Source organism: Ptychodera flava, chromosome 6 (genome assembly GCF_041260155.1).
Source record: "Ptychodera flava strain L36383 chromosome 6, AS_Pfla_20210202, whole genome shotgun sequence".
Taxonomy (NCBI): domain Eukaryota; kingdom Metazoa; phylum Hemichordata; class Enteropneusta; family Ptychoderidae; genus Ptychodera; species Ptychodera flava.
The window spans coordinates 42230666-42243026 of NC_091933.1; the positions used below are offsets into that span (position 1 = coordinate 42230666).

Here is a 12361-nt window from a genome sequence, read left to right on the forward strand (position 1 = left end):
TGACATCAATTGTGGTATTCAAATTTATGCATCTGGTTTAATCTTGGGAACTTCCTCCTAGGAGAGTCTGTAATGCAACAAGCTGCTCTCCTGCGATATTTGGTCGTACTCATTTAGACTGCTTGGACGCAAAAGTTACCTGTATTTCTGATCTTTCATTGGATTCATTGGTTAGTTACAAATCTGATCGCGATTCTGAGAGGTATTTCTTCCCTATTTCACACTTTTCTGTCTTTGTTTTATTTAATTTTCTCAACCCTAATGGCGTCAGTGCTCGTTGTGTTTACAGAGCAAACAAAGTTTCTCGACCTTGCCTGCATTCGAAGTGTTCACATATATCACAAAAGTTTATTGTTTATTAGTTGGAATGTGTCTTTGGTGTTGTCATTAGTTGCAAGCCTGTGTGGAACGTCCCTCTTTGTAAAACTGTGTCATTGATCAAAAGTGAAAATAACTTTTGTTAACACCTTACGAATTCGAAGTTGCCATGGCAATGACAAACAAATACAAAGAACACGACCTCAAAATCCAGAGGCCGCCTTTCATCATTGTTTGAGGTATATTGGTGGAATTTTATGTAATTAAGTATAGTCTAGCAAAATACAATCTATCAAATGAATATCTATACAGACAGAGAGACGGGCCCGACTACAGCATTGAAGCTTGAACTCCAAAGGATTCAGTTTGATCTCTACAACTAATGTAAGTATGACAAGTGTCACAGCATTAGAGAAACAAGTTTATTGTTAATATATACGTTTTTCTGCAATGTGTCAAAATTTTTGCTGACATTAAAATAGGAGTTGAGCAGAATAAGGCTTATGTTTCTTGCGTTTCCGTGGGTAAATATCTTAATTTCGACAAGGGCTACAAAATAGTCAAAGGTCCTGCAAAGTTTGATGTAGGATCTTAAGAAGTTGTAATACTATAATCGATTGGACAAATGCTCCCTATCTTGACGTGCCAACATAATTGTTAGTGTCACTATGTACGGAATCGCGCAAGATGACGAATGAAAGTTTGGCTCACACAACTGAGTGCCGTAAATAAATACAAGAGCTACTTGCCGATCAGATGACTATTGTAAGCATTGTAGACATAACAGTACGCAGTAGAAAGCAATGGTCACCTTCGATTTGATTGATCATTTGGTATTATCATGCAAATGAGAATTGCGCCCATAGTTATACCTTAGCGACAGATGGCAACAAGACTTACTGTACGCGATATTCATTAGCCGTTGCCTGGAGACAATTTTATTTTTATGTCCAGAACTTCCCTAGTTGACTAAATATGTCAGCGTGGGTTCATTTATTAACATATACACTCAGAGGAATTTGTGCCTTATCCGGTGTGACAGAAAATATATGATCAAAAACTCCGTGCTCTGTTTGTATCGTATCCGACAGATTAAAATGCCAGCTGACAGAAAAAAGCAAGAAATTACTTGTGAAAAGTGCAGGAAAAAAATCGCGTGAGTATACATCGGGACTAGTGCACATCAGTCGACATTCTAATGATACTGAATCAAAAGTTTTGGAAAATTATTGCTATGTACTCTAACCGCATCTTTAATGAAGAAAAATGCTATTTGCGTCCACTATTAAACTTGCATTCTTGCTCAAGTATTTTTTTAGATTTACCTAGATGACATTATATGATGATCATCATCATCACCAAAATCATGACCACTATCACCACCACCACCGCCATCATCATCATCATCATCATCATCGTCGCCATTATCATCACTGATAATCGCTATGGTTACTATCGTTACCATCAATTTATTCTTCGATACCTTCACTACCTTCATCTCCATCACAATGATCACTGTGTAGCAAGAAGACTTGACCGAAATGAATAACTATCACTATGCTTTTCCAATAAAAAACATTAGGAGTTAAATTCTCAGGTACAACATCCTGTTATCGAGGAAAACGTGATTTGCCATCCACTAATCGTTTCTGTGTCTTCATTTTCAAGTGGCACCATAATAACTGCTCTCGAGAAAACATGGCACATTGGGTGTTTTCTTTGCACCAAGTGTAGACGGGAACTGGGAAGACAGCATTTTTGTCTTAAAAAAGATGGAAGACCGTATTGTGAGAAAGGCTGCATGGAACTCGAAGGAGTTGACTATTCAAACACGGATTGCAACGAAAAAAAGGTTGTCGGGGTCAGTACATGTCAGTAATAATTCGTCATTAAGCTTGGCATATAACCCGAACCCTAACCGTATTTTATGGACTACAGCCGCACGTGTAATATCTAACTATTTAGTAACATTTTATCCGTGGCGAGCTCGAGGAATTTGATCGAAAGCAATTTGTTACTATTTTATGATAGCAATAATTCAAAGTATTTTCCTAAAGCTTGTGCTTGACTGATTGAAGAAAAGCAATTTTTCAACAAAAATGAAGCAAACATGACGAGACTATCGAGCTTTTTAGCATATACCTTTTTGACATGGATTTATCTCAATATACATACCCACGGTAAAATGATGAACTCAGAAATATTGGTATTGACTATTACTGTTTCATGTGAAAACGATGACGGTACTCAGAAAAAAAGCGAGGATCAACTTTGATTTGATTGATCAATTGGTATTATCATGTAAATGAGAACATATAGTTAAACAGTAGCCACAGATGGCAACAGCCTTTACTGTAGTCAATATTAATTAGTCGTTGCCTCGAGACAGTGTGATTTTATGTCCTGAACTTACTTAGTAGATAAAACATGCCAGTATGAGTTTAATATTAACATATGCACTGATTAGGATTTGTTCCTTGTTCGATGTGAGAGAAAATAGATGATCTTCAACTCTGTGGTTTGTTTGTGTTTTATCCGACAGACTAAACGGCCTGCAGGTCTAATTGACAGAAACAAGGATGAAATTGTGTGTGATAAGTGCAGAAAAGAAATTCAGTGAGTATACATCGAGACAAGTGCACAGTATTAGGCATTCTACTTATGTTGAACAAAAAGCACTGGGGACCTCATGCTATATATTCTAATCCCAATCCTAACGACTCGATTTGTTACAAGTAATTGAGGAAAACTCTGTTTGCGTACTCTAGCATTCTGACTTAAGTATTTATTCACACTTGCTTCGATGGAATTGTATAATCTTCATCATCATCACCATCATCGTCATAGTCGTGGTCGTCATCAACATCATCATCATATCGTCGTCGTCGTCGTCGTCGTCATCATCATCATTATCGTCATTATTCTCACTGATAATCGTTAAGGTTACTATCGTGACCATCAATTCAGTCTTCGATACTGTCACTACATGTATATTCATCTGCATCACTGCGATCACTGTCTATATAAGGTCGGACATTCTAAATTTGGTAGGACATTTGGCTCTATGACGTCATAATAATAAAATGTTGCGTTAATTTTGTTTTATTTGCAATGTTTTTGTTAGTTTACTCAACAAGTATTTAAAACTGTTTGAATTAAGTGTATTTTAATATTTTAAGTAATATTGAATTTATTACATACGTCATCAAGTCTTTCCTGTAGCCCAATTTTTTGAAGCAATAGATTTTTTGATGTACACATTTATGCAAACCGCTGTGGCAAATATGGCACTTTTGTCATTTGTGTAACGATTTTGTCTGCTAAGCCACCTAACTAGAAGCAAAACACTTGAAATAATATACGAAAAACCATCAGAAAGCTTTTGCAATAAAAAATTAGGAGTTGAATTCTTAGGGCCAACATCCTGTTATCTTGACTTTGACGCATACGAAGGATGACTTACCGTCCACTTATCGTTTCTTTGCCTTTATTTTCAAGAGGTACTATAATAATCGCCCTCGAGAAAACATGGCACATTTGGTGTTTTCGTTGCAACAAGTGCAGACGGGAACTCAGAAGCCAGAAATTCTTTCTTAGGAGAAAAGATGGAAAGCATTATTGTGAGGAAGACTACAAGAAACTCGAAGGACGCGACTGTTCAAATGATGACTGCAATGAAAAAGTTGTCTGGGTCAGTACATCTCAGAAGTAATTCACCATTTAGCATAGCATATCGACCACAAGGGGCGGTAACTGCAAGTAACACAATGCTATATAATATAATATGATAGACATGATTTGTGGACTTCATCGGCAGCATATCTAATTATGTGTAATATCTAACTATAAGTAACATTTCATACCGTCGAGGAAATTGGTTAAAAGAAATCTATTACCATTTATTATGACAGCAATTATTCGAAGTGTTTTCTCCAAACAAGTGCTTGTCTGATTGAAGAAAAGCAATCTTTTGGCCAAAAAGAGATAAAACAGTCACGATACTATTGAGCTTTTAAACGCTTTTTAGACATTAAGGTATTCATTCACAAGGTGCATTGATGAACTCAGAAATATGTATATTAATGTCACTGTTTCATGTGAAAACGATGTCTTGCAAAAATTCTAAGAGAGAGATAATTCAATAAACTTCTGCGCATGAACGACGGTTATTCCTTGTCCTGTTGTAGCTGTTGCTGGCATAAAATACGACATCAAGCCAGTGCCAAATGTCAATAAGGAGAAGGTTTATATAGGCTCACTGATAACACCTTCAAAGCGCGCTTCGCTGATCAACGTCAATCGTTCCGTAACAAAAAGTATGAGAACAGCAATGAACTATTGAAGTTCATTTGGTCTCTCGAGAGCAAGTTGAAATTCCATAAATAATATTTGTTTTGCTGGTGACACTCTGAAACAAACTCAGAGCGTAGATTTGTCAACATGTGTAGCTATTTTTTATATATAAAGATTACATCGATTGCTTATCGATGCTCTGACAATAATTGACCATGATACATCCAAGTCCTGGTACACCACCTAAGATTATAATACTGTGTATAATCATCATGACTATTTGCTAATTCACTGTTGAAGAAGCTATAGAACTTTCTGTACTTCAACCTTAAGGCTATAATGAGAGTGAAGACGTATATATATATATATATATATATATATATATATATATATATATATATATATATATATATATATAATATATATATATATATATATATATATATATATATATATATGACCAAAGGCAACAAAAATAATTTAGTCACCTCCATGACGGATTTTGAGTTTATCCGTTTTAGTACACTTCTAATTCATATACTAACAAAACATTTACTGAAGCATAATAATAAAGCCCCACTAGCTTTAACTCTTGAAATTTGTTGACCTCAAAGTATCTTCCTATTCTCTCCTGGTTTTCTCTGAATTCTACCCTATGAAAGGATATGGACTTTTGCTGCATCAGGAAACCATTCCTTTCTTAAACATTTCTACAAGGAAATTCACATTTTAACGATCATTTTCAAAAATTGGTAGTATTACAGAGGAAACATAACATACGATGTTACAATTGAAAACATTCAGCCCTATGCATTTACATTGGACTACTCTGTGCAGTTTACGTGAAGATTTCAGTGCAGATATGCACAGTATCCACGGTTCTATCTTTTCCGCATGGGGCGGCGATTTAATGTTTGGGCAAACATTTAATCGTAGTTTAATCTTTATCTTGTTCAAAATTGCATATACAGTCCAAGAGGGTAGTTAATAATAAGTGTATAAACACACCTAAATTAGTACATTATTTTATTTAAATTTATTAAAATTATTTTAGCTTGAAAGTATAATCATAAAAATAATGCCAAAAGATACAGCTAATGGGGCTTAATTAATACAATACAATACAATACAATACAATACAATACAATACAATACAATACAATACAATACAATACAATACAATGAAATGCAATGCAATGCAATGCAATGCAATGCAATGCAATGCAATACAATAAATACAATACAATACAATACAATACAATACAATGCAATGCAATGCAATGCAATGCAATGCAATGCAATGCAATGCAATACAATACAATACAATACGTTGCATATGCGAGTACATAAGAAAAAAATCGGCATTTTTCAGGTTTTCAGTAATCTGTTTAAAGCCATATTCCTGAACTGCTATGGAAAAATTCTGCAGACATGTGTCAAGATTACGTAATACGAGATCCGGATATTTCCAACTGTGGCTTTGAAGGATAGGAAAATTCTCCAACTGCCCTCCGGATAACTCACAGTTCACCCCTAACATATACTTGACAATAACTAATCTCTCCCTCTCTCTCTCTCTCTCTCTCTCTCTCTCTCTCTCTCTCTCTCTCTCTCTCTCTCTCTCTCTCTCTCTCTCTCTCTCTCTCTAACCAGAATACCTTATACACCAACGATGATACACCGTGGCACCCTGAATGTTTCAAGTGTTATGGGTGCAAGAAGCCAATTAGAGACAGTTTCGTCTTTGAAGATAAAAAGTATTACTGCGAACACGGTGAGAAGAAATCGAAATTTGAACTAAAGCTTACAGATTTCGATACAAAGTCAGTACATTTTGGTACATTTGGTACATCACATCTTGAAACATTTTGCAATGGAATGTGACAAAACTTACCATCAACTCATCATATAGAGAACAAGTAAAAACACACGCGACAATTTATCTTATCTTATCTAACGTTGTTAGAGGAGGGTTGTATAGCGCCATCTTTGCTGGAGAAGGCTGCCGGCTGATGTGTCAGAAGGAGTGACGCTGGCGCTGTTATGAATCTCAAATTTTCCAGAGACTCAGTCACAGTACACCAAAGTCAAACAAATTAAACATGTACTTACAGAAATATGCTTTGTAGATGGCGTCAAACGTTGGCAGGGTTTGTATACCCTTTGCTGACCAAGAATGAATGCCAGTCCTGTGAACTGCGAATGCAAATTTGTGATTTTCTTGTATCACTCGAAGTCTGTCGACATGTTCAGAGCGAGGCACCCATGTAAAATTAACTTTCCCTGGACTCCATACCGATGTAGAGCTTTGCAGGAACCTTCTAATTTGATCAGATATGACAGGTGACACTTAAGTTCATAGTTAAAAGGAAACATATTTTTGTTTAAAAAACTGAAAGTAAAACATTTTCTTGAAAGCAATCGTTAAAAGATCATTCACGTTAATGGGCAATATTTGAGGTTTTTCATACACTTTCATAGGTACCAGAATTATGTGCAAACTCATTATTTCCGACCAGCAGTGAGATAGGAGTAAGGTTTTGTCCACATTTCCTTTAGTATGCTTCAAGCTGTTGAATTCTAAGACAGAATGCTCATATAATGCACCAATAAGCTTTGTTGGCTGAGGTTCTGACCACTTCAACCCACTCAAAAGTGGACCATCGATCGCCTTTGAAGGCTACCATGCTAATGACAAATTATGATTGAGTGCATGGGAACATGGGATCACAGGATTGTAGAGCCACAGACAGATAAACACTGCGGAGCATAATATTTGTAGTGCCCAGGTACTCTTCAACACTAGAACACTCTCATACTGTTAACAAATACTGAATTTTAAGCATTTATTACTGTTTTGCTATTTGAACAGACTGTCAGAAGAAGAGATCACAGGAAGAAAAACGTGAGGACACAAAAGACAAGACCGAAGCTAATCAGAAATCAGGCTGTCAGAAGAAGATACCCCAGGGAAGAAAGCGTGAGGACACCAAAGACAAGACCGAAGCTAATCAGAAATCAGAATCCATGGATATATCCTTCAAAAAGTATCGCGCACAAATACTGCAAAAATCAAATTTCCCAATGTTTGCCACAGAACTTTGAAAATATGTGATTATTGACCGTAGGTGGCGCGAAGTAGACATTTAGATATTTACATTTGTAATATTTTACGATACGTAGTTATGGCTATACATCCATCTGGACCAGTCATCTGAACGTAGTTCAGTTTACGAGCTCTGCAATATATTTTACTCCAAAGGAATTATGCATCTTGTGGAAAAATAGCCATACATGTACTTCATTTAAAGACATTGTTGCCTCATGACCTTAAGTTTCACGAGGGTACTCCCATAAATGTTGTAAAAAAGGGAAATATGTATGATTCGTAGTAAAATAATGAAACATCGTCGTGGAATTCAATAATTATACATTAGCAGTCTTTACGCTTAAACATTCTTCACAAAGATCAATCAGTACTTTACAGGATCAAAATCTATCTGCATAAAAGTACAGTAATACTATTAACACTTTGTATTAATTCATTCAAAAGTTCAATTATTGCTGTAAACATTATTGCTGTAATTATTCAAAAGATAATAAATCGGTATCTTTCCATCACGTGCGATGGTGTCGTTCATTGTTAAATTTTGTTTTAGAGATTTCATTTCAGAGTGCTACGCTTTCCGCGATGATGATCAGGGTGCTGTCGATGCAATACGTGATGAGAAGCAACAGTAATATAGTAGTAACAATTAACAATATATTTTAGCCTTCTTCATTAATCTCGACTATCTCAAACGTCGAAACACTGATAAAATTATGTAAGTTTTGCCAGCACATGTCACTTTGTCTCCAAGTTGGAATAGTTCCGTCAGTTATTGTTACCTGCGCCCTCTATGTCAATGTATAAATATAGGTTTCGATTAAATTTGTACCAATTGGTACTATGTACATGCCAGAATTACGAAAGATGAAAGAAGAGTGTAATACACAGTTCACTCCCTGGGATTTCAAAGACAGTGTTTCAAGACTTTGGAGGAATCCGTTCCACCTTCTCGCCATTACGCGTAAGAAGTGAGAAAATGATAAAACAATCGCTTTACTCCAGTTTAATATTCTTTGACTTTTGTGTTCTCTGCTATTTCTACATTTTGATTCTTCAAAACGGTAAACGTCTTTGGCATCCTATGTTTTGTATGTTAACCCTCCTTAAAAAGGATCCAAAAATCAAAGGTTTGAATTGGAGAATTAAAGATCTTGACAGATGGAGATGCATATTTTACAGTCTTGATGTTTGTTTGAAGAGTTCAAAAGGAACATGGTGTCCATGTTGAATAAAGTTCACTTCTGAGTGAATGATTTTGGTCACGTACAGTCGAGACAGCGGAATACCAACGCAGTACTGTGACAGCGCATCAAGTTACTGTGCTACAGCTGTAACTACATGTATATTGACTATTATGAGGGTCCGTACTACAACTGCTTGAAATCGGCATAAATACTGATCATCATTCAAGATTCGAGTGCAATTAGGTAATTTTGTAAGTATACAGTATTGACAGGAATATTTAGCTTTTGTGAACAATATTCATCATAAAATTAATACAATCATTTTTATACTTTTGTTATGACAAATAATGTCTTATAACCATGTTAACTATATGTTCTTTAACAAATTGTACCTCCTAACATGGCCCATCGAGAATAATCTCGTTCATTTTGTTCCATGCAGATTTATCACTGTAGACTGTGAACCATAAATCGAAACAAACTAATCAAATTCAGGATGTTTGCTTTTTCGCATGAAAATTATCAAAAACGGATGCACGCGAGAGAGACGTCCAATCACAGGTTGTTTGTTTATTTGTCAAGTACGATTATTTCCATATCCAATAAGAAGCCAATATTTAGGGGTTGTTACACGAAGTTCGGGCGATACCGCGTCGTATTCGAGTGATGTATCCGTATTTTGACGAGTTGCATGTTTGTTTATTTGTCAAGTACGATTATATGTTTTCTAGCAAATTAAAGTTATAAGGTTTTACTTGTCATAACAAAAGTACCCGTAAAATACCGGTTCATATCAGTACCCTTAAAACAATAGAATGGCAATGCAGGTATAGCATGTATGATAAAGAGTTATATTTGTGTTCATGTTTGTCGATAAAGAATGGGATTTGTTTGTTTGTTTATTTATTTGTTTGTTGTTCAGCGTAACTTTGTATCCCTTTGCTACCTAAAATATCTCAAAATCATACGGCAATCACCATAAAACCAAAAGCAAGCGAAAATAACAAAACCGAAAGGATGTCATTATTGAACATCAAATCTACAATGAAGCGAGCGTAAAAATCGCTCTCGGAAAAGATGTACGTGAAAAGTGGCCGTTTCACGTTGAAAACGACTGCCAAACAACAAGAACCTGTGATGTCATCATCATGATGAGAGTGCGCATAAAGTGATGATGTGCCAGTGTCTTCTTCACGTTCCGGTCACGTATGCAATCTCAAATTGTCCAATTGATGAACGCCTGTGGTCCGCTCTGCCTCATGGTGGGTCTTTGAATTTTTTTCATTATGCCCATGATTCCATATGTTATACAATTTATAGAATACATATTTATCTTATTAGCATTAACAATAGAATTGATAGGTCTTAGCATTGGCAGGCTAACTTAAAGTTCCCACTCCGTTTATCGGCTGTACTTCTCACCTACACATACTGCTGGGCATGTCTGTACTATACTGTCTCCAGCACGTCAAATCTCATCCGACAGCAATAAAATAATTCTACCTTCTTCTTGGTGTCAGTCAGGACAGTCGAGATCTACAAATTGCCAACGCATGGTGCATCCGTCAATAGCAATCCTAAACAAAATACATAATTATCGCTGTGTTTGTACAAAATTTAGTGTGTGATTACGAATGATTTATACTCTACATGTAAGCCGCATACTCTTCACAGTTGTCGACGTCCGTCCGATCGTAAGTGAGTACCACAGGGCAGTGCATGTGAATCATATTGGTATTGCCGTGTGGTAGAAGCCAAACTACAACACTTTGGCGCATCCTGGTTACTGGGGTGAAATCTCTCTGCTGTTTTGAGGCTAAAAAGTATTTTGGTAGCGAAATGGCAGAGCGATTTTAGAGGGTCGATATTAAGCTGATATAACATTTACAGCAGCATACAAAAGTAGAGTCCTTCAATTTTTATCAAGGTTACCTGAAGAAAACAACCCGTAGATATTATGATATAGGCAACGACTGAGTTAGATGACTGTGGATCAGACAGTGTCAGCCAATGGCCAATTCTACCGACTTTCATAACACATGACTTTGTAAGTTTGCCGTTCCCTTGAAACTTTCTCAAAACTAAAAATACTCGAAACATTTTGGAAGAATAAAGCGTATTAAAATGGCGTCACAGTGCTAGATTTTGATATAAAATGCCATTCTTATTTCTTTCTTTACACAGACATGTGAAAAAATTTACCGACTTAGTAGGCGTGGTTTTATTTGTTGATGAAAGCATAATAATTTTAGTGTCCATTTCATGGTCACCATGACAAACCTGTGTCTTCACACATTTGAAAGTTATTTGTCCCTTCATTGCCACTTTAAACATGTAAAATGATAAAGAAAATAGCAACACTTGTATTTTTGAGTAGTCCTCTATCTCAACCGTGCGCTGAAATCTGGTTAGAAGAACAAAGGTATTGTTAGAAAGGTAAAGTCTGTGCGGAAAGGTGTTCACGAGCGTAAAGGTATTACTAGTATAACACTGGGGTGAGTGATAACAAACAAACAAACAGATCGATAACATTAGAGACACGGAGACCACGCCATAACAGTGATTACTTTCGTTGAATAGAAGTCTCACAATCGCTCTACTATAAATATTTGCCATATACTTTTCAGTCAATCTTGTTGATTTGTTTTTTGTGTGTTTATTTGTCCATGTCTTTCGTATCGTAATTTATTTCTTCAGAAAATAACAAACATCGTACATAACTACGGTGGCACCTACACGCCACGAAACTTTATTACTTTTGAATATAAACTCTAATTTTTCTTGACAATGTCTTTAATATTTGTAAGAGATTTTATTTCTCCACAGCAAACTTTTAATTCTGTACGGGAAACTTTATTTTGGAGTAAAATGTTTTAAAACACTTTGAACAAAAAAACTTTAACTTTTAGTAAAAATAAACTTCAACAAAATATTTGTTTCTCAAAAGTATTTCAAACTTTAGCTGTAAACAAAATATTTGTTTGTCAAAAGTATTTTTTATTTTGTAAAAACAAAAGTAAAAATTGTTCAAGAGTACCAACTCCCATACACGTCATGGAAATTTATTACTTTTGAATATAAACTCTTATTTCTAGACAATGTTATTTCTCCACAGCAAACTTCTATTGCAATTCGACAGTAAGCAGGCGTGAAGACGATGTTGTTGTAAAACCAGTCGGTTAAATTTCTGATCCCTACAGCGAAGTGAGGAACCAGTTGAACATTCTCTGAACAACCTCACCATGGCACGTTCCGCTGCTGCTCAGTGATCCACAGGCGTACGTCCGTGTGCTGAGCCGGGGTGCTGAGTAGTCTGATCAATCGATCGCCTGCTCAGCTTAGTGCTCCAGTGCTCTGCCTTTAATGCAATTAAGTATCTTTTTAGTTGCATTACGCCTGTGGCTGATTCCAAGAGAAGCAGTGCAGTGGCAGTGCAGTGGAGACGTCCGCACATCCC

The 12361-nt window shown here is 36.0% G+C and overlaps 1 protein-coding gene across 2 annotated transcripts; it reads left to right on the forward strand.

Annotated features, from left to right (window-relative positions):
* The first annotated feature begins 63 nt into the window (after positions 1–63).
* LOC139135836 (paxillin-like) lies at positions 64–8228 on the forward strand. 2 transcript variants are annotated; one of them, XM_070703579.1, is made up of 8 exons: positions 64–202; positions 631–702; positions 1410–1474; positions 1987–2179; positions 2861–2934; positions 3817–4009; positions 6265–6385; positions 7484–8228. In XM_070703579.1, the coding sequence occupies exons 3-8, from the start codon at positions 1416–1418 to the stop codon at positions 7714–7716; spliced, it is 873 nt and encodes a 290-aa protein (XP_070559680.1). In that variant the 5' UTR covers positions 64–202; positions 631–702; positions 1410–1415; the 3' UTR covers positions 7717–8228. The 2 variants fall into 2 exon arrangements, with proteins under 2 accessions (XP_070559680.1, XP_070559679.1); XM_070703578.1 differs by lacking the exons at positions 64–202; positions 631–702 and having other exon boundaries at positions 1293–1474.
* Positions 8229–12361: the final 4133 nt, after the last annotated feature.

Excerpts from the sequence above, each read along its gene's own strand:
- LOC139135836 (XM_070703578.1), top strand. The coding sequence starts at position 1,368 with ATGATCAAAAACTCCGTGCTCTGTTTGTATCGTATCCGACAGATTAAA. Across the intron at positions 1,475-1,986 it reads AAGTGCAGGAAAAAAATCGC|TGGCACCATAATAACTGCTC; the intron begins GTGAGTATACAT and ends TTCATTTTCAAG. Across the intron at positions 2,180-2,860 it reads ACGAAAAAAAGGTTGTCGGG|ACTAAACGGCCTGCAGGTCT; the intron begins GTCAGTACATGT and ends TTTATCCGACAG.